The sequence below is a fragment of the Hirundo rustica genome, chromosome 5, assembly GCF_015227805.2.
Source record: "Hirundo rustica isolate bHirRus1 chromosome 5, bHirRus1.pri.v3, whole genome shotgun sequence".
Classification (NCBI taxonomy): Eukaryota; Metazoa; Chordata; class Aves; order Passeriformes; family Hirundinidae; genus Hirundo; species Hirundo rustica.
The window spans coordinates 59455222-59481436 of record NC_053454.1 but is presented as its reverse complement, the minus strand read 5'-3'; the positions used below and the strand labels follow the sequence as shown (position 1 = coordinate 59481436).

The following is a 26215-nucleotide window of genomic DNA, read 5'->3' as shown; positions in this document are numbered from 1 at the left end:
TCTGGTCTTCGCATTTCCTTTCTGTTTAATGTTCTTCCCCATCTAGTTCAGTACGGCGTCAGAATCCCCGACGTTACGTAGCAATCATTTGATACCTCCCCTGGCTTTGCAGAACCATTTTTGGACAGAATTTCTGATCTTGTCCCGGCAGCCTTGCTCCCTCACTAACTTGCCCGTGTTTCGCTCCCTCCCAGCTCCACTACATCCACAGCAGCCCCAGCGGCTGCGGCTCTGCCAACCCGCCCGTGGTGAGCACGGTGTACGCGTACGTCGGCACGCCGCCCGCGCAGCGCCAGCCCTCCTCCCTGGTGTGGCGCCTGGGCCCCACGCACTTCCTGGAGGAGGTGCTGCCCGCCCCAGGGGTCAGCACCATCTACGAGCTGGGGCCCAACTACGTGGGGAGCTTCCAGGCGGTTTATGTTCCCTGTAAGTACGGGTCAGGTGGCACCCGCTCGCTTGGGCCGGCTGGGCTGGAATCTTCGTGTGCGCGCTGGCAGAGGAGGTGAGAGAGCGTGCAGGAGCAGAGAGGAAAAACTTGCTGTTCATAGGAAGATTAGTAGCTGATGTTAAAAAGGCTAGAAATCCAAATTCTTGTACTGAGCTATGGTAGAAGCGCTTTTATTCTTCGCTTTGGTTTTAAACCAGTTAGAAATGCTTAAAGCTGTCATTATTCATACTGTATGCTGTATTTATCTGGAGAAAGTGAAGCTAGAAAGGATACAAAATTATACTGATATGGTTATATATTCTCTTTGAATCTTGCATCTCTTGGAGCATTTCAAGGCACTTCTCCTAGCAAACTGTAGTAAAAAGCCAATTGTCACGGGCAAAGATGCAGATTTACCAAATGCTCCTCTGCTTTTAGATTGCTTTGTTTCCTTTTGGAAGGGAAGGGAAGTTTACAGCCCGTGGGCTGGACAATATCACATCTCAGCTATTTGCTATATCTTTTTTTTAATACCTATTTTGCAGTATAAGTTGCTTAAGGTTTTACTGTTCAAATTAAAAAACCACCATTAATGAAAGGAACTCCTATTTTGTCTTTAAGGTAAAGATTCAAAGTCTGAAGGAATCAATCCATCACCGGTGTCTTTGGTACCAGAAGAGAAGGTCTCCTTTGGTCTCTATGCACTGTCAGTTTCTTCATTTACAGTGGCAAAAATCAGGAAAGTTTACAACAAGTTGGATAGTAAAGCTATTGCCAAACAGGTATGTTGGGAAGTCGGTTGGTTAATGTGTATGACGCTTTCCTTTCTTTTAACTTACTTCAAGACAATTTACTCAACGCATCCAGGAGCAATCCAGTCCAATCCCCTTCCTGTGGGCAAGGACACCTTCCACTGTATCAGTTTGCTCAAAGTGCATTCCAGCCTGACCTTGAATGCTTCCTGAGAAGAATTTACAGCTTCTCTAGGCACTGGATGCCAACCTTGGGGTCTTCTACGGTGAGGTGACTGCATCAGTGGACAAGGGAAGGGTTACAGATGTCATTTATCTGGACTCTGCTGTAAAGCCTGTGACATGGTCCCCCACAATATCCTCCTCTCCGAATAGGAGGAGGATGGATTCCATGGGTGGGCTGTTAAGATGGGTAAGAAAGTGTTTGGACGAGTGCATCCACTGGGTAGTGGTCAGTGGCTCAGAATCCCAGTGGAAATGGGTGACAAGTGCTGTCCCTCAGGAGTCCATGTGGAGACCAGTGTTATTTAATACCTTCATTAATGACAGAGAGGGATCAAGTGCACCCTCAGTACATTCACTGTTGAAACTAAGCTGGGTGGTGCTGTTTACACACTTCAAGGACAGGATTCCATCCAGAGGGATCTGAACGAGCTCCAGGGCTTGGTGGGCCCAGAGCAGTGAGTCAATTGGAAGCTCACAAGGTGTAACAAGACTGAGTGCAAGGTGCTGCACCTGGGTCAGGAAAATCCCTGGTACCAATCCAGGCTGGGGATGAGCAGATTGAGGGCAGCCCTGCCCAGAAGGACTTGGGGGTGCTGGTGGGTGAGAGGCTGGACATGACCCAGCAATGTGCACTCGAGCCAAACGTGTCCTGGGCTGCATCCAAAGCTCCGTGGGCAACAGGGCAGGGAGGGGATTCTGCCCCTCTGCACTGCTGAGAGCCCACCTGCAGTGCTGCATCCAGAGCTGGGGTCCCAGCACAGGAGGGACATGGACCTGTTGGAGTGAGTCCAGGGAAGACTGCCAAGATGATCAGAGGGATGGAGCATCTCTTCTGAGAGGAAAGACTTAATCTGAGTTGGTTGTATGTTAGTTCTTATCACAGTAGGAAAATTCATAAGTTTTGAATTTTAGGCTTGCATTAAAAAACCCCTTCTCTTCAACCCCTGCCTTTTTTCTCTTGTTTCCTTCAGCTGGCAATTTCTTCTCATGAAAATGCCACTCCTGTGAAGCTGCTACATAACTCAGCAGGGCATTTGAATGGACCAGCACGCTCCATTGGTGCAGCTTTGATAGGGTATTTGGGTGAGTTGAGCACTTCAGAATTATTATGCTTTAAAGTTATTAATTACGTGTCAATAAGAACTTAGGAGATAAATCATACAATTGATGAATGTTAATGGTGCATCACTGTGTTTATTGAACATTTTTATATTTTATGGATATACTGTTATCTTTTTTTTTTGCTCACATGGGATGCTTGTTTCAGTTTATGATTCATCATTATGAAAATATATTCAATTACTTTACCTTAGGTTATAAACTATTCTTCTATATTTCCTTCACTTCTTCTGAGGAGCCGTAATTCTTCAAGTAACATTCTTTTTATAATTCAAGTAATGCTAAAATGAAAATTGCTTTATGTTTTCACAATTATTTCTTGGAAAAATTTGATTTGAATGTATTTTAATTCATTTTCTCTGTCTGTGCTCAGGAGTAAGAACATTTGTCCCCAGACCTGTTGCCACTACACTGCAGTACATTGGTGGGGCTGCTGCTATTTTGGGACTTGTAGCCATGGCATCAGATGTGGAAGGGTTGTATGCAGCTGTGAAAGCATTGGTCTGTGTGGTCAAGAGCAATCCACTGGCCAGCAAAGAGATGGAGAGAATCAAAGGTTATCAGGTATGTAAAAAATGTCTTAGAACAGACCAGCCTGATTGAATTTCACTGTTTGTCATCACAGTTCCCATGGAAGTCTCTTGTCATGTTGTAACCCGTGTTTGTCTTTTAAAGTTTCTTGAACTCTTGGTTAGTTTGTGTAGATGAATTTAAAGCAGAGGGTGAAAAGTTTTTGCTAAGCTGTTGTGCACATTTAGCTGCATTGCTGAAACTGAGCATTCAGTAACAGCACAGAAGAGCACAACTATTGTACTTAAGTAATTCTTTTCTTGTGATTTTGAACCCACCCCTGAAGGCCTGGGAGCTTGTGTCTCTGATGTGCCAGTAAGAGAGAGGATAGGGACACATTAAAAAATCCGAACAAGTGAACTCCTAGAGGAATTTTTTTAAGGAGTCTTCATGCATTTTGTAGTTAGTGGTGCTGTTTCCTTTCAAGCTGAAGACGTTAATTCTCCACTGGGATGGGGAAAAGGCGATCAGTTATGCAGAAGGATTGGTTGACTGATTTGAAAAGATTTTCACATGAGCAATGTGTTTTATGTTTCTCATGGAGGCTGCTTTACTGAAATGGAAAGTTCTGTGGTTTGGGCTGTGTATTTACAAATGCTAATGCCTGGTGCAGTTACATCAAAACATACTGTTCCAAGGAGCCTGGTGCAGACCTTGGCTTACTGTGACCAGACAAGTCCAGACAGTGTCCTTCATGTCCTATGAGTAGTCAGCAGATCGTTACAAATGACCTTACATTCCACTTGTATTGACATCAGCAAATGGTGTGGCTTGAGGGAGATTCCCAGAAATCTGCATGTCTTCAGTGTTTCAGTGAGGATGCTAAAGCTGAGCAGGCCAGGGTGTTGAGTGTTGTTTAAACAAGTTTGCTTCAGAAGACAAGAAGCTGTAGCAGTAAATCTGGCAAATGATTCTTTCCCAGGCAAGATTGTAAGAAGTTAAAGCAGAAGTGGGGACTGCAGTCATGCCTAGGAGAATGAAGCATAGCAAGAGAAAAAGAGGCTTATTCAGATTTATGTTACTTTTTTTTCAGTGCTAGAATAGCTCTCATTTGGGCATGCAGTGCTCTAGGCCTGCTCCATTTGTCTGCCATGTCCAGGTTTGCTGTCCAGGAACACAACTGTTTGAGAATGTGATGTCTTAAACTGTGACTGACTGCCAGAGAGCTGAGAGAGGGGTGTGTGTCCCTAATCCTCTGGGCCTAGATCCTGTCTGTGGTGTAAACAGATGTTTTATGAGCTGAAGAGTGTCCTGGTTATTCCACTTTTGTAATGAACTGTGATGCCACTTCTAAAGTCTTTCATCAAGAGTGTCAACCAGCAGACATACTTTAAAAACCTTCTCAAAAGGGGCACAGGCATTTCATCTGTTCTGCGTGCTTGGACAACATTGCTGTGTGCTCACAGGACAGTTTCCTTTTCTGTTTACTTGTTCAAGCTGCTGGCAATGCTGTTAAAGAAGAAGAGGTCCCTTCTGAACAGCCACATACTCCACCTGACCTTTTCCTTGGTGGGAACTGTTGACAGCGGGCACGAGACATCCATCATCCCAAATTCTGCTGCCTTCCAGGACCTGCTCTGTGATTTTGAAGTATGTAGAGCTGCACAGAAAAGTGATTATGATGCTTGGATAATGATTAAATCAGATGTTGATAGCGTACTTTAAATTTTCAAAAATAGCACATTAGGTTGTTATCCTGAGAACTTCCTATTTCTCACATAGTACAGTAAAGCAGCTGAGCAACAAGGTTATTGGTAACTTTTCCTGCTGAAATGGCTTGAATCACTGCAAAAGCAATGGATGGATGCCACAGGTGTTTCTGCTTTTTGTTGTTTTAGTAGATAACCTTCTGTGGTTTTCTGTTCATCAGTTTCTTTACACCTCTGTTCTACTGCAGTACATATATCAAGGCATGAAAAATGCCCTGCAAATAAAAGCAGGAGGTAAATATTCAACATAGCACATAGCACATCACTTTATCACACATCTCCTGCAAGGTTAATAGTAAGGGAGTTAAAATTCTGTTTACATGTCCTCTGAAATATTAAAATGTTGTGTTGAAGTAAGGAAAGCAGCAAATTTCAGAGGGAAATGCTAATGCAATAGGGGCTGATAAAAGATTCCCAGAACTTATCCTTTTGTGTGTGCTCCTTTGGCATTATCTGTACCTGACATAGATGGACTAAAAGAATTCTGACTCAGGTACATTAAAGTAAATAAGTAAAAACCCTACTACCACTTCTAAACCAGCTGATAAGATGCTGACTTAATATTGCAAGTCCATTTTCCACAAGTGACTTAATAGACTTAACCATTCCCTTTTTTAGATGTCTATTTGAGTATTTCAAAGCACTCCTGGAAACCTTATTTAGGAAGAAACTTTCCAGAAGTCTGTGGTTTTGGCTGTTGTTTTTTCAGTTTTTTGAGGATTTTTAAATTATTTACTTTATTCAGAAATGGGTGACCCAAACATTTCACTTAATTTGGATAAATTAGATGTTCTTACTCACGCAAGACAGGGAAATTAAGATTTGTTCTCATCATGCTAAATTATAAGATTAGAAGAAAAGCAAAAGCTAGAAAGCTTTTGCTTTTAAGCCAGTTTTATACACCAGAGCACAGGTATTAATTATGCTTTGTTCAACAGCACATCAACGTTAAGATTTGCAGCTGTAACTGTGAGCTTTCTGGCTTTTATATTTTCTATTACTTCTCTTGATTGAACAGTTGATATTTTGGGGCTTTTGGTAGAGAATCTAAATAATTTAAGTGCAGGCAATACTGGGTAAAAAATAAAATCAGGGAAGACCTTGAGTTTAATCTTGGTGGAGGGTAGTAAGTTAATTTTATGAAGACATAAAGCTTCACTTAAACCAAATAAATTTAACACAGCCTTGTTATAACCCTAATAGCTCCTTTGGAGGCATTGCACTGTCTTTTTAAAGTTTGTGCAAAAAGAGTGTGTGACCTTTTGTCTAGATCCCTTTATAAGTTTTCAGCCTGGTTTAAGTTTAGGTCTGCCCTTACAGAGAGTATTTTTGAAACTGATGTGTAGTTCTTCATGGCCAGGTAAATGGTCATGTATATGAATAAATTTTTTCCCTTCATAATTTTTGATTTATTAATGCTTGGTTTTAACCTACAAGTTGATTTGTGTACAAAATATACTGTTTTTCCTGTATTTCAGGTCTGGCTTCATGCACCCTATGAGCTTCATCTGTCATTATTTGAGCACTTCATTGAACTCCTCACTGAGTCGAGGTATGAACTGATACAAGCCTAGTAATGGGATTTACAGGATTAGGTGATATTTAGAGGATACTTTAATTTTAAATGGCCATCTCGTTTCTTTTCTTCTTCCAGTGAAGCAGCAAAGAATGCCAAGTTAATGAGGGAATTCCAACTGATCCCAAGGCTGCTGTTGACTCTTCGAGACATGTCCCTGTCCCAGCCCACTATTGCTGCGATTAGCAACGTGCTGAGCTTTCTGCTCCAGGGCTTCCCCAGCAGCTATGACCTACTCAGGTAGCCCACACCTGCATAATTCTGTCCTTCTTGGTTCTGTTACCTTGGTCAAAAGTACTTTGTGGTCATTCTGCTGAGGACTGTGTGGTATGGAACGCTCCTGTACGGTTTTGGGTTTTTTCTCTAATAACAAGATTGAACTGGACATCAGCAATATGTTGAAGCCTTGATTTGCATATGATTTTCAGTTTGCATCTGACCAAGCATGGTTGAGTGATCAAACTGGTTGAATGTTCTACAGGTGAAAAGTGAAGGTGCTGAGCAGCCCCTTTTGTTCGTGTAAAGCACTGAGCACTCCTCCTGAATACCACTGAATATTATTTGAGACGGACTCAAAAGATAACTTCTGGTTAAAATGCAGTTTTGATTACTATCTTGAATGCAGGGTTTAGTTCCAATTTTTTTCTTAATCAACACTCTAGGAAAAGGTATTTAAGGCTGTCAGGTATAGTAAAACTATTTCTGACTGATGAAAATTACACTAGTTACTGCAATTCATATGTACAGGAGTATTTGAAATGCTTTAAAATAGTTTAACTCCTTGATAACTTGATTTTGTTTTTTTTTTTCATCTCTCATTTCATGGAAATGGAGCAGGGAGCTCTTTGCATGTGTGTGGTCATGTTTACAGCTTCTTACTTTTAAGTACAATTAAAGGTATCAGAAGTCTCAATCTGAGCATCTTACCTGTCCTTGTTTTAATTATACAGGACAAAAAAGAATCAAGAATAAAACTATTGATTTTATGCTTAAATGGTTACATAGTAGATAGAAGACCAGTGTTCCCTGGTCTCCTTCCTGGAAATAACAAATGAAAAATGGTGCATGAGTTGGGTAAAGTTGCACTAGCTAGGGATCATTCCAGGTTAGCTGCAGAGGAGAGAGGAATGTACTGCATCTCCTGTCTTGGAGTGGTACATCAGTGTCTTGTCATGGAAAACCACGACCCTGTGTTACATAACCTCGAGCTATAGGCATAAATGTTCTTCCAGGGTTGAGTAACCACTGTTTTGATGTAATAACTGTTCAGCTGTAAGGGATTGAGAATAATGTTTTGTTCTCCTCTAATTTGAGGTGTTCCTTTTACTAGGGCTCAGCAGTATCTCCCAGTTCCCTTTCCTGAATCCTAGCATTTTCAAGGACCCTTACCTGCCGCCTTGTCTGCAAATATTCCATTAATTACTACAAGTTAATTTGTGTTTTGGCTGGTAACTTTAAATGAAGACCATTTTCATCAATCTTCAGATGTGAGAAAGCTGACGTTTTTGGGTATCTCCCTGTCACTGGTGTCGTGGTTTTATATTTGAGGTGAATTATTGATAGATGAGAGTGCATCTGTCATATCAATCACCGATGTTTTTTCTGTATACATCAAGGTTCGGACAGTTCATCTCTTCCACTTTACCTACGTTTGCAGTCTGTGAGAAGTTTGTGGTCATGGAAATAAACAATGAAGAAAAGCTTGACAGTGGTAAGTGTCGACAGTACTTAGAAGCAGGAGAAGAAAATACTTTTTGGTCTCTTCTGTGCTTGAATACAAAAAACGTGGAAATAGCATCATTAGCATTGTTGCAAATTTGTTATGGCCTGGCTGCCAGTTAGTGGGGCTTTAGTTTTCAGTATTGACTGCAGAGCAAAATACCTTTTTGTTTTGTTTTGTTTCCTTCATTTAACACTTTATGGTTTTTTTTCTCCTTCCTCCACTTGCTCCTTCTAATCAGCTGTGCATCTCTGCTTCTTTGTGGGAAAAGGAAAAAAAAAGACAAAAAACTGGTTACTAGGTGCATCAGCCCTCCAGGTGTGGAGGAAGTGAAAGAATTAACTAAGACAGCCTAGTAACCATTTTTTAGGTAAAAAGAGAAATGTTATCAACCTTCAATAATTCTTACATTATGTTGTTTTGAGACCATTTCTACCCTTATTTACCTTGTGCAATTGCATTTTTAATCAGTCTCCCTGAACAGAAATGTTTTAAGTCCCACAGTGAATATCAGCCAAATAAACAGAAACATTATCCAAAGAACCTCTGTTTCTACATCTCTTGGGAATATACTGGTGCAGAGGGACAAGTGAGAGGGAAGTTTCTCCTTTTACAGTTAGTTAGATTGGTCTGGTGTCACATAGAACAAGGTTTGGGCAGTCTGCACATTCTGGAGAGGGACTTTTCACAGGAGCATGTAGTGGTGGGATGAGGGGGAATGGCTTCAAACTGAAAGAGAGTTGTTTCAGGTTGGGGATCTGGAGGAAATTCCTTACTGTGGGGGTGGTGAGGCACTGGAGCAGGCTGTTCAGAGAGGCTGTGGATACCCCATCCCTGGCTGTGTTCAAGACCAGTTTGGATGAAGGCTCAGAGCAACCAGAGGAGGTCCAGTGGAAGGTGTCCCTGCCCATGGCAGGGGGGTAGGAACTCAATGATCTTTAAGATCCATTCCATGGTCTGGTGGGATTCATCACTTTCTTCCTGTGCCTCACCTGTTCCTTCTGAACAGTTTTGGGTTTTGTGGTCTCAAAGATGATTAAATTCAAGCCTTTCAGTGAAAAAGAGGGTATTGGGTTTTGGAGAGAGATTCAGATTGGTGTTCTCACTACAGGCCATCGGTTTTTTGGTGGTTGGTGGTGTTTTTTTTGTTTTGTTTTGTTTTTTTGGTTTGTTTTTTTTTTTTTTTGTTTTGTTTGTTTGTTTGTTTTGTTTTGGGTTTTTTTGGTTTTTTGTTTTGTGGTGGTTTTTTGTTATTGTTGGGGTTTTTTTGTTTGTTTTGTGTTTTGTTTTGGTTTTTGTTGTTTTGTTTTGGGGTGGTTTTTTTGTTTTTTTTTTTCCCCAGGCTAACAGCAGCCTGAGCTGTTTTTTGCCTGCGTAGGGGACAGAAGAACCTTGGGGAGAACTTCAAGGTGTGGCAGAAATGAAATGAGAATGCCTTTTGAGGCAAAGGGCATGAGAATTTTTTAGCTTGCTAGTGTTCACCACTTCTGTTGGATTTCTGCCATTGAAGATTCTTTGTTGTCTGCCTCTTTTGCACATAACCTTGGTCCAGAAATTATCCATTTATCTATCCGTTTATCTATCTGTCTTTATTTTTGCATATGTTGCCTCAAGCTGTGCTGCTTTTTTTTTTTTCCTTTAAATAATGTAAAAAGCAGGGTCCTTCTTTGACAGCATAAGCTACAGGAAGAGAGATTTGCGGAATAGCTGTAAAGTTAAACCTGAGCTGCATGGATTGGCTTGGTTGCTTTTTTCAACTGATGATGAGCTTAGGGATGTGTTGAAAGAAAAGGAAACTAATTTTTCTCTCCATTTCTCAGATTTGGAGGAATTAATGAAATATCAGGGTCTATTCCTTATGATTTCCACATCCTCCCAGTCACTCTGCTTTCAAAATGCAGAATGTTTATTTAATTACCATGTTTTGCCGTTTTGGGAGAAGGGAGGGATGGGAATGAATGGTGACAGATAGTGACCACCTCAGTTCAGATTACTGTCTGAGAAGCTGTGCTTCTCTTTGACCTGTTCTTCAAACTGCCCAAAGTGTGTGTGACAGTGCTAGAGGCACCAGACATTTCTCAGCACCATGTAATGGGCTGCTTGCACTTTAGCACAGCTTCCTTGCAGCCTGAGTGGGGGTCAGGTTGTATTTGCTTATGTATGGAATTTTAAAACAGCCTTTAAAATCCCCAAGTTCCAAAATCCTAATTTTGCCTCTTTTTTTTTGCTGTTTTTTTCACTCTTTAGGAACAGAGGATGATTTTGGAGGACTTGTTTCAGCTAATCTTATTCTACTACGGAACAGACTTTTAGATATCCTTCTGAAACTTCTCTATACATCTAAAGAAAAGACAACTGTTAATTTGCAGTAAGTACAAAAAATCCCTTGAGGCAGAGATAGGATGTAATTTTTTATTTCAAGGGGAAGAATTATACTGCCTCCATTCCATTCACTAGTTGAGTTGCATCATTTTATAGGAGCTGTTGAATGATTTATTCAAATGTCACTGAACTACTCTCAGGTATGCTAGTAGAAATGGGATACATGATTAATTTTGGTGTTTTCCCTTAACTTCATGCATGGCTGTAGAAAAAATAAAATCTGTCAAAGAGAGAACTTCCATTTTTAGAGAAGTGGGATAATCAGCTTTGGTAGGGGTTACCACTAAGATTATCGACCCTAGAATGCCCCTTGAAATGGCAAAAAAAGCCTTCTGAATACTCCCAAGCAATTCTTCTCTTAATAAAGGCAAAGAAAGAAACAACCTTTCTTCATTTTATCATACCAGTTTGTTTAGAAAACTTGTGAAGACTTCTTATTCAACAAAAAGATTTCAGTTCAGAATTCCATCTTTGTTATCAAAAGCAGCAATTATCTGTAATTGCTTATGCAATGGAATTAGTCCCGGGAGCTGTATTTAGTCTTTCATTTTTTCTAAACAAATGCACATCAGCTGTTTCATTTAACAAGAGCAGATAAGTGATATTTCTTGTTTGTAGCAGACTTAAGTAAGAATTTTCTCCTCAAGTTTGCCCTGCAGTCAATGTTTTTTGCTGTGTAGAGGGAAACTAAATGCTGTGAATTGTGACCTTTTTTTTCCCCCCCCTCACTTAGGGCTTGTGAAGAACTGGTCAAGACCCTGGGTTTTGATTGGATTATGATGTTTATGGAAGAACATCTACATTCCACCACAGTCACGGCAGCCATGCGAATTCTCGTGGTGCTGTTGAGTAACCAGTCCATCCTTCTCAAGTTTAAGGAGGGTCTCAGTGGAGGAGGCTGGCTGGATCAGACGGATTCTGTCCTGACCAATAAGATTGGTACTGTGCTAGGTAGGCATCTCAGCCCCTCGGGGCTCAGGGATTCCTGGGATATTGAGCCGGGGGTTATTGTGTGGATGCTGTCTGGCTGAGGCCTTGCTGTTACTCTTGTCTGTGCTGCCATCAGATGCTTCTGCACTTCAGTTCTCTTACAAGCAGGAGTTAAGATTTCCTAGGCAAAAGGGAGTGGTGTGACAGAGCTGCCCTTGGCTGACAGCACACAGATGTCATTGTGGTTCAGCTCTGCACATCTGCACGAAGCCTGTGTCACTAATTGGTTTTTTCTCTTACCATCAGGGTAGGGTTTAGTGGGCAGCATAGAGCAGCACTTTGTGCACACAACTAATAAAGATTCAGCAGAAATTACTTGTTTACTTCTAGTCGGGTATTGTGCAGTGTTGTATCTGAGCTGCTTGGGCTAGTGACTGCCGTGTCCATCACATTTACCAGTTTGGATTTTTGCTGTCTTGGAAATTTCTGTGTTCACAGTATCATCTCAGCATTCTTTTTCCATTCCCTCTCCTGCATTCTTGTGTACACTTTTCATTAAAGGCTTTTTTCCCAGTTCTTAAATCCTCAGTTATCAAGGTTATCAGACCTCTCAATTACCCCTTGTGACCTGGAATTATGTATAAGGCTTTAGTAATACAGGACCCATTTTGAGCATCTCTGAGCTGTCTGAAATGTATCTCCAAATGTTTGAAATAACGTTTGTCAGCTTTTTATAGAGAGGTGTAGTGGCAATTTCCCACTGATCTGGGTTTTTTTTCCACTCAAAATAAAATAGTGCTTTTCAGATGAATGTCTATTCAGGCCCTGGTGCAAACTCATTGACGTTAAATGAGGGTCTTTCATAAGCCTCAGTAGCCTTTAGATCAGAGCAGTGGTATCGATAGTTCTTTTAATTTCCTTGTTGTTCCTAAAATAACTGTTCAAGGAGCCACCTGTCTGTGTTGCATCTGTTACTGCACTAAAAGTTTTTCTGAATTGGTTCACTATAAGGAAGTAATTGAAGCATTGTTGAAGTGATCTTCCTTTCAGGAAGTGGGCTCTTCTTGAAAAAAAAATTACAAAAACATGAAAAATATTTCTGCTTTGTATCTTTGATAGATTTCAAATACAGTATCTTGTTATTTTTTGCTTAAAGAATACTCTCTTTTTACTGTTTCCCACAATATATCCCTTGGGATATTCAGCTGTGAGCATAGGATGGTTCTTTGCATTGCCAATGAATTAGGAGGATTAAGGAAAACAGTTTTTCAGAAGATGTAAAACACATGCAAATATTTATTGTTAAAATAAAAGGCACCTGTTGTTTGGCTGTTTCTGATTGAGGTTCTGTATTTTATTTAAGAAACAATTTTGCACATGCATTTCCCCTGCATGGTTGTGTGTTTAAAAACTTGAAAACCATGGGCATTTTAGGGAATAGAGTATTCTTTATTTACTATGCACTTTAAATGTCTAATAGCATAAACATTTTCTTCAGTCACAAAATCTCTCTAAGTAAGATTTTGATTTACAGTTACATTTGAAGTCATTTTTTAGCTTCTCTATTTTTCCTGTTATACTATCACTTTAATTGAATCCAAGCTGGACTGGTGAAAAAGATATTTTTAAACTAGAGTCTCATAACCTGATAGTGACAGATTATCTAATTTTTGTACACTGTGTTTTTTAATAAATTATAACGTACTGGCTCCAAGATTTCTCATTATACCAAATATGATGCGTTTTTATTGAAGGTTACTGATGGAATTTCTGCAACCATGTGGCACATATTTCATTAGTCTGGTTGCTGATAGATGCTTTCTGTTTAAAAAGTCCGTTTCTGGTGGAAAGTGTATCTGTATTTGAGCCTCAGAAAAACCACCTGACCTCTGGCAGTGTCAGAGCAATGGCTCACGGTGCTGATGTGGAGACTGAACTGTCTTCCTGCCTCTTGCCTTGCTTGAAAATAAGTGCTTCTGCCACCCTGGTGTATTTTTTTTTTTTTTTTTCTTTAAGTAGGAAGTTGAAATACGTAGGTAGAAGCACGGTCACGGAGGGTGGTTCTGGCAGCACTTAAATAAAATGAGACTATTTAATGATTACTACCAGCTGATTAGTCTTTAAAAAATATCTGAAATAAGATGCCCCGGAGACTTCTCTGGACACAAATCAGCTGCCCATAGACTTTAATTGACCTTGGGTTGCTGCTTCATCATATAAATCTGTAACTGAGATTAAGGTGATATTTTGCTCTCAGCCAGCAAAATATCTGTTTTCAGAGACCTGGGTGTTTTAAAAGTCAGAGAGTGTGGTCACAGTCAGAAAATGGATCTGTGTGTGTAAGCAGTTGGATTAAGCGGTCTGTACAGATGGAGCAGTGTCATCTATGTGGGAAACAGTAATTTCCTTTATTTTTTGATTGTTTTAAAAAAATGAGACCTCTGAAGCAGAATGGTGTCGTGTGTGTGATACGCTCAGGTTTGCTTTTGACGGCATTACTTTCTGAGGAGGTCCCCTTTGAATCTCACCAGGTGAGCAGGAAGGGTCCTCACAGGTAATTCCCTCTTAACTTCAGTTGTTAAACCGAAGGTGTGGAAGCTCTTAACAAAGCTGTTGGCTTTGTGTCTCGTTCTCTGCGGCAGGGTTCAACGTGGGCCGGAGCGCCGGTGGCAGATCCACGCTGCGGGAGATTAACCGGGACGCTTGTCACTTCCCAGGCTTCCCCGTTCTGCAGTCCCTTCTCCCAAAGCATACCAACGTGCCTGCGCTCTATTTCCTCCTCATGGCCCTCTTCCTGCAGCAGCCAGTCACTGAGCTGCCTGAAAACCTGCAGGTCAGTGCGCCTGTCACCAGCAGCCAGTGTAATCAGGGTGCCAAGGTAGGGATTATCCAGCGAGGTGTGAACGCGATTCTGTCTGTCATGAAAGAAAAGAATGGATTAACCAGGCCTTCTCTTTCTTCCCTGCAGCTGACTCAACAGTCGTGATGTGGTGTTTAGTGCCGAGCTCTTTGGGGTGGGAGTATGTAAAAGCCAGCCTGCTATGGCTTAGCTGTCACTGGTGTCACTCTGGTCCATTTTGGGGTCACGTGAGAAGCAGATCCCTAGTTCAAGCTGGCATGCTGTGGGCATTGAAGGGAACATAATCTTTTGCTTGCTTTCTTTGGTTGTGAGGTGGGATTTTTGTGGGGTTTTGTTTTAAGGAGTGGGCAGTTGATGTGTTAAAGAGAGTTCACAGGTTACAGGCAGAACAAGGTTGCTTTTATTTCGGAAAGTCTCAGTGGTTTTATAGGGAGACAACTCAGTTGTTGCTGAAAAGTATTAATTGTTCTTATTCTGAAGGGATTATTTGGGGCTTTTTTGGAGTAAGTGAGTAGATATTATATGACCTACAGCAGTCCTGGGAAACTCCAGGGTAGTGCTTCATTGAGAAAAGCCATGCACACTCTGGATGGACAAGGTGCCTATTTAGAATGGGTGCAGTGCTGACATTTATTTATCAGTGAGAACTGAAAAGTAAAACTTTCAAATCAGAAGGTGCCTGCCTCCCTTCTTGAGAGGAATACTTGACAGCACATTCAGCACTCTGCTACCATGAGGTAGAGGCATGAAACTCACTCCTCTGCCTACAGCATTGAAGTATGACACTGTTAAACTGAAGCTAAATTTGACTACTTAGTAGCACTCTTAATGCTAGAGGTGGATGCTTAGTCCCTTTTCATTTTTAATTGATCTAAATATTTAGGCTTGCTGGAAAATACAACTTGATTTGTTTGTGTTGTTCATATCCTTTTTCTTTCCTGTGGGATACCATGTGGGTTTTACTGCTAGGTGTGAGTCAGCTACATTGATTGTGCAGCACATGTGTTAACAATTCTTTTGTTTCCGAACACTTACATACACTTTGTGACAGATGAAAAGTAAGTGAGAAGATGAGAGTTGCTGTTTCATTAGATCATGGTTGAAAGAAATTTTCTTCGGTGATACATGACCTTCATATGAAGTTTGGTGATAAAGTTTGGAGGATTTAAAAAAATAATTTTTTATCTACTGCCAAATGAATGTATTGTATCTGTAATAAAAAGCTGTATACAGCTGCACAGGAGAAAGGGATTATTTCATGTATTTTCTTCTCTTTCACCTCTTACAGTTTGATTTAGACTCCATTTGGACATTCATATTTGGAGTTCCTGCCTCCTGTGGCACTGTTACCTCCTCAATACACAGTGTTTGCACAGAGGCTGCCTTCTTGTTACTGGGAATGCTGAGGAGCATGCTGAATTCTGTAAGCATAAAAAATTTGGCTTTATTTCAGTATACTGTGTTGTTCAAGTTTCTACATGGTCAAAAGCCAAATTGGAAAGGTCAGAGCTTTGTTATAGTGTCATGACAAAATTAGCTGTGAGTTAGGCTCGTAATTCTTGGGTGAAAATTGTAATTTTTGTGGGGTTTTCTATGTTACTTTTTTCCAGTATCTGTAGAAGTATTAGTAGCCCCAAATTTAATGCTGCTTTTTCTCAGAAAGGCTGGGGTTTCTGTTTAGCTGCAGTTCAAACAAAACAAGAAAGCAGAAGTGTCCTTGGCAGAGATAATTGAATATCTTTCCCGATTAACATCATGGGAGAATGTTTGAGACTCTGTATCCCATCTGCTCAGAGCTATGTGAGTTGCAGATTTCGTTCATGAGCCTTCCCCATGCAGAGAAGTCCTGGACTATGAATAGCCCCAGGAAATGAATTTACTGCCAGAGAAATGTGTCATCTTCTCATCTTTGAGTCTCATGTCAAGAGTAGGGAAGTTGGTTTCTCAGTGGGAAAATTCTGTATTTCCTTGAAGCCAGAATGTGTTATCTGCTGAAAATTGCCTCCTGAAGTGCTTGAAAAGCAGCACCTGTTTGGTCATCACCTGTTGGGTCATCATACGCATGTGATATGCTCTGTTGCTTGCATGTTTCTCCCAAGGGGACATGTCCAGAGGCATCTTCTGGACAAGTGTACCTGCTGCAGTGCCTGTTCCTGTTGTCACGTGTTCTGTCTGCTGGTGACCCATCGTGGCGTTTGGTCCTCGCCCGTTTGGATACACTTGAGACAGGCTTAGAGCCGTGTGCTGCGTCTTGTGTGCTGTCACCAGGCGCGTTCAGCTGTGCCATCACATTTTGGGTTGGCTCCGGTCTGGTCACGTTTGCCAATATTTCTGAGTCATTCCACGATAGCGCGCACATTTTAGCTTGCGGTCAGCGACGTGCTGTAAAATGCAGTTGGTCTCCCGTTGGAGACACGCTCAGAAGCGTGCTTTTCCTTTCTGGGCTAAGTGTTCTTGGATTGGTGCTGTCTGTGCTGACCTGGTGTTTGTTTCTCACCCCAGCCCTGGCAGTCAGAGGAAGAAGGCTCCTGGCTTCGGGAATACCCAGTCACCCTGATGCAGTTCTTTCGGTATTTGTATCACAATGTACCCGACCTCATTTCCTTGTGGATGAGTCCAGAGTTCCTGTGTGCGCTGGCAGCAACAGTGTTTCCTTTCAACATCCGACCTTACTCTGAGATGGTAGGAAATCCAACTGCTTGCCTGCTCTGTTTATCATATGGGCGTTACTTTTGAGGATTTATCAATTACCAGTCACACCATGATAAAGCTCTACTCACCATGCACAAGAGGTCATCATCAGGGCTGAGCTGGATGTTTTGTACTTGGGTTATGGAACTGAGAGAAGAATGTGTTAAACTGCAGGGCAGTTAATTGTGCAGGGACATCAGAAGCAGCATTTTAGGGGCAGCAGTTTGCTTGGTTTCTAGTGGACCAATTGTATGAAAATTTTTTTTTTTTTTTCAATCGTATGAAAAATGTTAGCTCAGATTTACAACAGCAAAACAGACTGAGTCAGCCCTCTGCTCTGGAGGATGTCATGAAACCTAAAACCTCTCTTCTCACACTTCTGCTTTTGTGGCTTAACCACAAAACAGTGTTGTTGTATTTCCTGAAACTACTGAGTTCAAGCCAGGAGTGGGTGTGAATTCAGCTCTGCTTTCGTGGTTGCCTGAGTTTTCTTTGAGCTTCGTGTCATTTGCAAATGATACTATTTCTAGAATATGAATGGAAAGGGAAAAAGTAGTTAGCCAACATCTAAAAGTAATTCTATTAAGAACATTGAAAGATAATTAGTCTAGGGGTTGCCAAATGCTAGAACTATGGGGAGAGTATGATGAAAAACTTCGGGAGACAATTACTGGTGGTGTGCTATTATTTTTGTTGTCAGTAAAAGTGGGAGACCAATTTTTAACAGTGCCTGCTGGTGAGTGTCTCATAAAGACATGGCTTTCTTCTTTTTTGTTAAACTTGCATTTAAAGTAGATTCTAGGAGCTTGCTCTTTCAAAAAGAAAGTGCCACTTACAAGCTGATAATGCTGATTTGGCATTCACCTGTACAGAGTTTTTAGAGAAGCCTTTTATCTCTGAGCAGACTTTAACTACTAGATCCCTTGAAATTCTGCATATCTCCCTGGCAACTTGAGCTCTTTGCTGTTTGAGGGTGCTCCTCACTCCAAATTGGTTTACTCTTCTGCCCAAATGTGTAGTGCTGATCAGTGCCTGGTGAAATACAGGTATCACAGCCAGATTTCTGCAACAAAACATTATAATCTAAATTCAGCCATGAGAGAAGATTCTCAACTTTTTCAAAGATCTTACAGCTTTTCTGAGATTGCTATTAAAATTAGAAAGAACACATATTTGGGTTTCTCTTAATTTCTTGAAAACACTCTCCTGCTAAAGCAGACCAAATGTTTTGAGCATTTGGTTACTTGACATGTAAGCTGGCGATGCAAGAGGCCTGTTGAGGGAAATCATATTGCCTCCTCTTTCATTTAAAGAAGGGAGTTGCATAAAAAGGCTCAGTCTTCTGCATTTGAAGCTTTCATTACTGTTTGTGCTTTTGTTACAGTCCTCTTTAAGAGCTAGCCTTTCAAAGGTTTCTGTTCATCAGAAATGGGAAAGCTGTGGAGACCCTTTTTTTTTTTCTTCTTCTTTTAGAGATTTTTGGGAAACCGGCTTACCCATAACTGCACTCTGATGAAGGTATTGTATTAAAAGAAAAAAAAAAAGGCTCAGTTCCTTTTTTGTTTTATGTCATGTAAGCTTCATGGCCTTTTTTTTTAGTTGGCTTCTGTCTTGATTTTATTTTAACTGCTTTAGTTAGTATCTTTTTCAAAACTTTTCTTTTTTCTTTTTTCCTTTTTTTTTTTTCTTTTTTTTTTTGCAATGAGATCATTTATTTTTTGCCAAGTATCTAGAAATCACCCAAGTAATTCTGTTGGTCAGGGAGCATGAAATGTAACTCATGCCAGATCATCGTTTGCCTTGGGAATCCAAAACTGGATGTTTTCATATTGGGGAACTGATCCTGAACATCATAACTCTCTAAAAAAGCTTCTTAAGAAGCAAACTGTGAAGTGAAATGCCCTCAGAAAGACAAGCAAAGAACAGAGAAGTGAAGAAACTGCCGTTAATTAGCTGATCTCTACCGTTTTGACCTGCTGGTTTTTGCAGGTCACTGATCTGGATGATGAGGCTGGGTCCCCAGCTGAAGAGTTTAAAGCCTTTGCAGCTGACTCTGGCATGAACAGGAGCCAATCAGAGTACTGCAACGTGGGCACCAAGACCTACCTGACCAACCACCCTGCCAAGAAGTTTGTGTTTGACTTCATGCGCGTGATGATCATTGATAACCTGTGTCTCACACCGGCCAGCAAACAGACTCCGCTGGTAGACCTTCTGCTAGAGGTAGAGTTTCTTTGGGGTTTGGTTTTGTTATTTGACCTTAGTTGTGACACCTTATTTCCCTAAAATGGTTTTTTTCTATTACCTTACAAAATTAGGCTAGTGATGACCTGAGATTCAGTGGAATTGTCATGGAATAAGAGTGGAAATAAAAAAGAAACACTAGCGTTTCATAAGGAGTAGTTTGTTCACCTTTCTTCGGTGGCTTGGGAAAGCAGCCTGAGAATTTGTAGCTTTCCTCAAGTTTTATTTTTGTGGAGTATGATTCAGTAGTTAAACACCTTCCCAACCATGACATCTGTATTGACTTGGTTGAAAAATATAAACCCCCTGCCGAAATATTAGGGGTTCTGTTTGTATTAGATGAAAAGAAATTGTGCTATAGATGGTGCCAGTTAGAAAAAAAGACATATTGGGCCATATACTATAATACCTCACAAAATAACTCTATTATCTTGCTGTAAATCAACTTTTGAAGTTCCTGACACTTGAAGAAAGCACTGTCCTACTAGTGGTGAGGCAGGGAGGTGAGGAGTTTAGTTGTTTACTATTTAACTGTCTACACCTTCAGACAGTACATTCTGAAATGTTCACTTCACATCACTTCTCATTCTCCTTGACCGACCTGTTCGTTACCTCATCTTACATGTTGCTGAGTCTCCCTGATTTTTTTTGAAAGCTGCAGGAATTTCAGACCATGCTTGTATATTTCCCAACAAATTCCTCCTGGGGCAGCTAGGCACCTCTTTGCTGTCACAAAGCAAAACCAAATGAAATGTCAGAAGATGTCAGTTATCCACAGACACTGGGAGGCATATTTGAGACCGTGCTCAAGTGGCTGCAGTTCTTTACAGCTCTTTTAACTTGTTATCACTTGTCAGGGTTACTGGACCCTCAGCATAAATAGGATTGGGTGGGTGCACACTGCTAAACTTACTGTTCTTTCTCTTTCTGCGACTTGAACGTTTGATCTGTCTCATTTACTCCTTGTTTACTGAAGGCGGTGACTTGTGTCAGCTGAGGAGATCACAGCTTGACCATATGTTTGTAGTGGGGAGTTCCATGCACCTTTTCAGAATGTGTTCTTTTCCAGTTCCTATTATGGCAGAAGATAAATTTCCTGGATTTAAACAGGAATAATGCCTACTCTACAAGACTGCATGCACCCAGTGTATGCTCGATGTGCATGCTTAATTTTTTTGATAAAGCAAAGACTTTATACTTGAGACAGAATGATAAGAGGAAAAAAAAAGTAGTTCAATGGAGCTTAGAGAAAAGGAAATCACCTAGAACACCCTCCCTCTCCCTTTTTTGCTCAGAGATAATTAATTATCTTAATATTATTTTAATATCTTTTTTAGGCTTCTCCTGAAAGATCAACACGAACGCAGCAGAAAGAGTTTCAGACATATGTTTTGGATGGAGTGATGGACCACCTACTTGCAGCTGATGTTTTATTGGGTAATATAGCAAAGTTTAGTAATCAGTCTATTGATTTGGACCCCAGGTTTTGATGCTGTGACTTTTTTTGGTATTCTGTTTTGTTGCAACTCGATCATAATTTTTTTCTGCTGCCCTTTCCTTTCCTTTGGTGTGTAAATGGTGTTGATGTGCTTGCATGTTCCCTCCCTACCTTGATTGTGCCAAAGCTGCAGCATAGTTTATTTACAAAAACTACATGGCTAAGGGGGCCCAGGCACATTTCATGGTGGCTTGCTGGAATTTCCAGAAGCTCTTGGGCTGCTCTGCCTCCATCCCAGGTGTCATGAGGGGCTGGATGCATTTCTGTTCAAACTTGCTTGTAAGGCTCACCATTTCTTGCCACAGCAGTAATTTGTCTTCCTGTGGGTGCAGTGCATTAATAAAATAAACGCAGAATCATGTTTTAAAAATCCAGAATAATTTTTTAAAAGATAAAAGTCCAGAACCATGGTTGCTTACATCAAAGGGAAAGTCCTACTGTAGGGAAGCCATGAGATTTTAGCTTTCATTGACTGAATCTTTTTCTTTTATGGAAGTCTAGAAAGCATAAACTAATGTGAATGTATTTATGCAGGTGGGGTTTTTTTGATAAATGCAGAAAACTTTGGGGTTTTTTGTTACCTAGGTGAAGATGCATCTCTGCCTATAACGAGTGGAGGAAGCTACCAAGTGCTGGTGAACAATGTGTTTTATTTTACACAGCGTGTGGTAGATAAGCTTTGGCAGGGCATGTTCAACAAAGAATCCAAGCTTCTTGTGGACTTCATAATCCAGCTCATTGCACAGGTAACAGGGCTGTTGTTTTACCCTGCCTGAAAATCCATTTTTGCAGGTTGTGTTGAAATGCATGGAGTGATGTCACGAAACAGTCTGCTAGTGATACATGTTTGGGTCAGCACAGAAATATGCTTTTCTTTCTCAGGCTCACTCTCTCTTTCTTAGCACGTCTTTCTGTGGAGAGCAATTGAGTAAGAACTGCTCTCAGATCACATTATTTTCTAGAAATCCCCCAAAATAAACAATGAAATATGTCTCTCATGAATTTTGAGACGCTCCCTAAATTTACCTTGATATTTTTGGGAAGCTCCCTCACACACTTCTGTTGGAGATTGTAAGAAGACTTACTGTTAGAAATCAGCAGCATCTTTATAGATGTTAAAATTCTAAGTGTTTCCTTAATGTCATTTCAGTTCTTGAAATTGATGGAATTGACACTTACAGTAAAATGCCAATTTTGGAAAACGGGCTTGGGTCAGTTCAAGAGGGGATTGTGTGCCTGTAAAATGAGTTGCTGCAACTTCTGATCATGTTTTTTTACTTCCCATCAGTCAAAAAGAAGATCTCAGGGACTCTCGCTGGATGCCATTTATCACTGCCTGAACAGAACCATCCTGTATCAGTTCTCAAGAGCACACAAAACTGTTCCTCAGCAAGTGGCTCTCCTGGATTCCCTAAGGGTCCTTACTGTGAACAGAAACCTAATTTTGGGACCTGGAAATCATGATCAGGAGTTCATCAGCTGCCTAGCTCACTGCTTGATTAATCTGCACGTGGGAAGGTAAATAGCTTAGCCAGAAGTGCATTCCAGAATCAGGGCTAGGAAGTACTAAAATGACTTCTTTTTTTACTCACCTTGCAAATAAGTCAGCAACTTTTGGAGGACTGTTTATAATTTTCCAGCCAGTGAATTGCAGGCAAGCTTAAGAGATTCATTTTGAGACAAAATTAGGTTTGAAGATCCTGGAAATAGAGAACATTTTTACCTCTTTTTGCAGAGGTATTTTAAATACTGACAAATATGTTTATCCAACTATTTTGCTGGTAACCTTTTATAAATCGAAATGTTTTATAGATAGAAGGAAACACTGGTGCCAGGTAATTAAAAGTCAGAGGTTCTGTCACTGGATTTATTGTTTGTTGAATCATTTCATACAAGTTCAATATCTTGGTATTTCTTCTGTATAGCATTGTGTAAGGCCAGTCATGCATTAAATCTGGTGTCCATGACAAGTGCTGTAGACACCCACTTTCCTGCATTGCTGCAAATGCCAGCCCTGGCATTTTCATTTCTTCTTTCCAAGAAGATGAACAACTTGTGTTTCATCCAAAGACATTTAGCAACAGTCAGCAAACCCCAGTGTTCTTCATTTCTGGCCTCATCTGTTTTGTGTTTCTTCAAATATCACCATCTTTCTCTAGTGACACCAGTATCTGTGGCACATCATCTTTTCATAAACCTTCAGTTCAGCTTGTCAGAACTCCAATGGACAGAAGTGAAGATGCTTTGCTGTAGTAGTGTGTATCAATCTTTGTGACTCCGATACACAATCAAATGCTTTATCTTGGCTTGGGGTTTTGTGTCTTTTTATTCTGATGGTTGTTCACCCACCGTGTGTTTGTAGCAATGTTGATGGGTTTGGATTGGAAGCAGAAGCCAGGATGACAACTTGGCACATTATGATCCCTTCTGATATAGAACCAGATGGAGTCTACAGTCAAGATGTCAGTGAAGGTAATCTGACAATGACAGAGCCACAGATGTCCCATAATGCCACTTCTGTATTGTCATCACTAATCTTTTACCCCAGTGACTCGGGGCAGGGGGCTGTGGTATGTGTGTGTTACCCAGTTACTCTCTGGAGGGGTGTGGCGGCTGTGTGTGTATAAAAATACATTAAAAATAGGGAAAAAGACTCTTGGAAATACCAAGATAGACACATTGAGGATAAATTACTGTTTTGTTCAAATAGCAAGAGCTCTTCATTGTTTCCTGGACATGCTCCAGAATTAGAAATACGTTTTTATATGTGCTGTTTTAAATGTGATAGAAGTGGTTCATTTTAAGATAAGAAATATATGGTATAACCTGTACAATTACTATTTTGTGGCATGCTTACAATCTTCCACTCAAAGGAAATTTATGAACTAGCTGTGAAGGAAGTATTCAGTGAATCTTAAATATATGTATTTAATATTTGTGCAGGTACTTAGGTATACATTCGATGTAAAAATGCTGAAGCATAATGTATGTATAGAATTATGTATATATTTATAGACACAGACTCCTATGAGGTTTTTTCGATCTCATTTTGGTAACAAATGGGTGTGGGAGATGAGTCACAACTAATCAGAGCCAGTGTTTCAAATTCACAGAGAAAAAAAACTGCCAAAATTAATTGTTAGATGCTTTCTGATAGCATACATGATGGCAAGAAAAGGCACTCTGGCCAAAGGCATTTCACACATCATGCAAGGGGGGAGAAACTACACTGTAATCACAGAAATTATTCATTTCTCTACTGTAAAATACCAATCCTACAAGCACTGTAGAGAGCTTTCTGTTTGTGATCTTGTACTTACACAGGTCGCCAGCTTCTTTTAAAAGCCATAAACAGAGTGTGGACAGAGCTGATCCACAGTAAAAAACAGGTTTTGGAAGAAGTTTTCAAAGTGACACTGCCTGTCAATGATCGTGGCCAAGTGGATATAACTGTTGCCAGACCTTTCATTGAGGAAGCGAGTTTAAAGTGTTGGCAAAATCATTTGGGTAAGTCCTGACTGAGGATTTGTCTGTCCTAAAGGGTGGATTTCCTCAGAATGAGCTGTATGCACTAGATGCTTTAATACAAGCGTAACTGTTTTGTAGCTGTAAATTCTCTATAAACTGGCACTGTGTAACATAGAATCCTTCAGAAACTGGACCATGAACAGGATATTCTTACACTCCAGTGCACAGGGCCCTCTGTGAGTCAGCAAAGAGCATTTTGTGGATTATAGTGGGAGAGGCATTGAGCTCCTCCCCATGAACCCTTGCATTGGGGTCACCTCTGTTAACGTTCCCAGGAGTAGATGTGCCAGGCAGTGAGGGGAATCCTCTTGAGCATGTCTGGGTGCAGCCTGCAAACTCTTGGTCTGGTGATGAGGTGGGAAATGCGTGGCTGAGCAGTCCTTCTCTAGCAGCAGCGATGCTATGACTAATTCTTGGCTGGGAAATCCGTTGAGCATGGGAAGCAGTTCTGCAGGAAAAGGACCTGGCAATCCTGGTGGGCAAGTCAGCTCTGCATCCATGTAATAAAGATCAACTGACGCTTGACTGAATCAGCAGGAGTTTAGATAGCAGAAATTCCATAGATGTGACTCATTTGATGGTTTGACAGTTCTGAAATAATTGAGGTGAACCTGGATGTACAGAAAGCATATTTGGAAACCTGAAATACTTATTTTTGTAGTCTCTGTATTTCTGTGTGTTCCTGGTTGATGTTGGCTCAGGTTTCCAGTATCTCCCTGATGGCCAGTATATTTGCAGAAATAGTTTGAGTAGAGCTACACTTCCTTTAAGTAACAGAAAACGTCATTCTATCTAAAAAAAACCAAGGATATAGGGGGAGGGGAAAAGAAAAACAAAAACTCTATAAAGTGCTCCCAACACTTTGTTTTTCAGCTCATGAGAAAAAATGCATCAGTAGAGGAGAGGCTTTGGTTCCAACCACACAGTCCAAACTTTCACGAGTCAGCAGTGGATTTGGCCTCTCCAAACTGACGGGTTCCAGGAGAAACCGTAAGGAGAGTGGGCTGAGTAAACACAACCTCTCTACACAGGTAATTTCTGTCAAGTAATAACCTGCACTCTAAAATCCACCAAAGTATATGTTCAGGATTTTTGGTAAATATCCCAAGGTGAGGAATCTTGCAGAGTGCGAAGTATGATCTTGTGCTTGGTTTTTCTTTCCCTTTTTTTGACTATCCAGACTGGGCTTCTTGCTTCTGTGTATCCCAGTTTAGTAGATCCATCTGCATATCTATAACATTAAGCCAAGAGTTAACCCTTCATTTTTGGTGAGACTGCTCAGCTGCTTCTCGTTCGTGACTGTGATAGTCTGGGTCCTAATTTCAGTTTGCAATACTGCACTGAAATGGAAGCTGTGATGCAGATGTTGGTCCTTTCTCCCATCCTGCCCTCAAGATGGAAAGAGGGGTTTGAAAGTTTTGTGGAAAAATATGTTGCTAGTGCCGTTTATGAGCTGAAAATTAGTCAGTGGCTTTGAGAAATTCTCAGTGCTCTCAGTCTTTTTCCTGGTGAGCAGGCATACAGTGAAAGGGAAAGGGAAGAACTTAAACAGAACTGACAGAAACTGTTCCTGGTTATGCCAGGAGAGGAAGCAATAAGTGAAAACAGAGATACCATGGGACAAAGTGAGGAGGGATGGGTGTCTTGAGGATTTCCAGCAAACTAGGCACCATCCACAAAATATTACTTAAAAGGAAGAAGGGAAAAGTCTTTCTCAGTGCCAATCTTTGGCTGTTTGGGAATGTTCCAAAAGTTTTTTTTAAAGAATTTTTCTTTGTGAGCAAGTTTAGCAAGGTGATATATTCATAGGCTTTTCATTCAAACAGACTCTTGTTTATGAAGTGTTGTTCTGTCTGTCACCTTGTTTTTTCTCAGGAAATTTCCCAGTGGATGTTTACTCACATTGCAGTGGTTCGGGACCTGGTTGATATGCAGTATAAAGAATACCAGGAGGTATGGATGGCTTGTGTTAATACCCTGACAC

General features: G+C 40.7%; 1 protein-coding gene across 11 annotated transcripts in view; it reads left to right on the top strand.

Annotated features, from left to right (window-relative positions):
- WDFY3 (WD repeat and FYVE domain containing 3) overlaps positions 1-26215 on the top strand; it is a 154081-nt gene that overhangs the window by 102423 nt on the left and 25443 nt on the right. For 7 of the 11 annotated variants that reach the window (XM_058420815.1, XM_040065491.2, XM_040065490.2 and 4 more), the window contains 22 exons: positions 195-426; positions 1049-1209; positions 2376-2487; positions 2897-3087; positions 4531-4683; positions 6281-6354; positions 6457-6618; positions 7995-8089; positions 10346-10466; positions 11214-11431; positions 14053-14288; positions 15559-15693; positions 16773-16952; positions 18435-18479; positions 18951-19184; positions 20543-20642; positions 21289-21449; positions 21992-22221; positions 23066-23175; positions 24028-24210; positions 25105-25262; positions 26107-26184. In XM_058420815.1, the coding sequence (XP_058276798.1) occupies positions 195-426; positions 1049-1209; positions 2376-2487; positions 2897-3087; positions 4531-4683; positions 6281-6354; positions 6457-6618; positions 7995-8089; positions 10346-10466; positions 11214-11431; positions 14053-14288; positions 15559-15693; positions 16773-16952; positions 18435-18479; positions 18951-19184; positions 20543-20642; positions 21289-21449; positions 21992-22221; positions 23066-23175; positions 24028-24210; positions 25105-25262; positions 26107-26184 (3369 nt within the window). The remainder of the gene's footprint in view (positions 1-194; positions 427-1048; positions 1210-2375; positions 2488-2896; positions 3088-4530; positions 4684-6280; positions 6355-6456; positions 6619-7994; positions 8090-10345; positions 10467-11213; positions 11432-14052; positions 14289-15558; positions 15694-16772; positions 16953-18434; positions 18480-18950; positions 19185-20542; positions 20643-21288; positions 21450-21991; positions 22222-23065; positions 23176-24027; positions 24211-25104; positions 25263-26106; positions 26185-26215) is intronic. The other 4 variants (XM_040065489.2, XM_040065488.2, XM_040065484.2 and 1 more) reach the window with 2 other exon arrangements.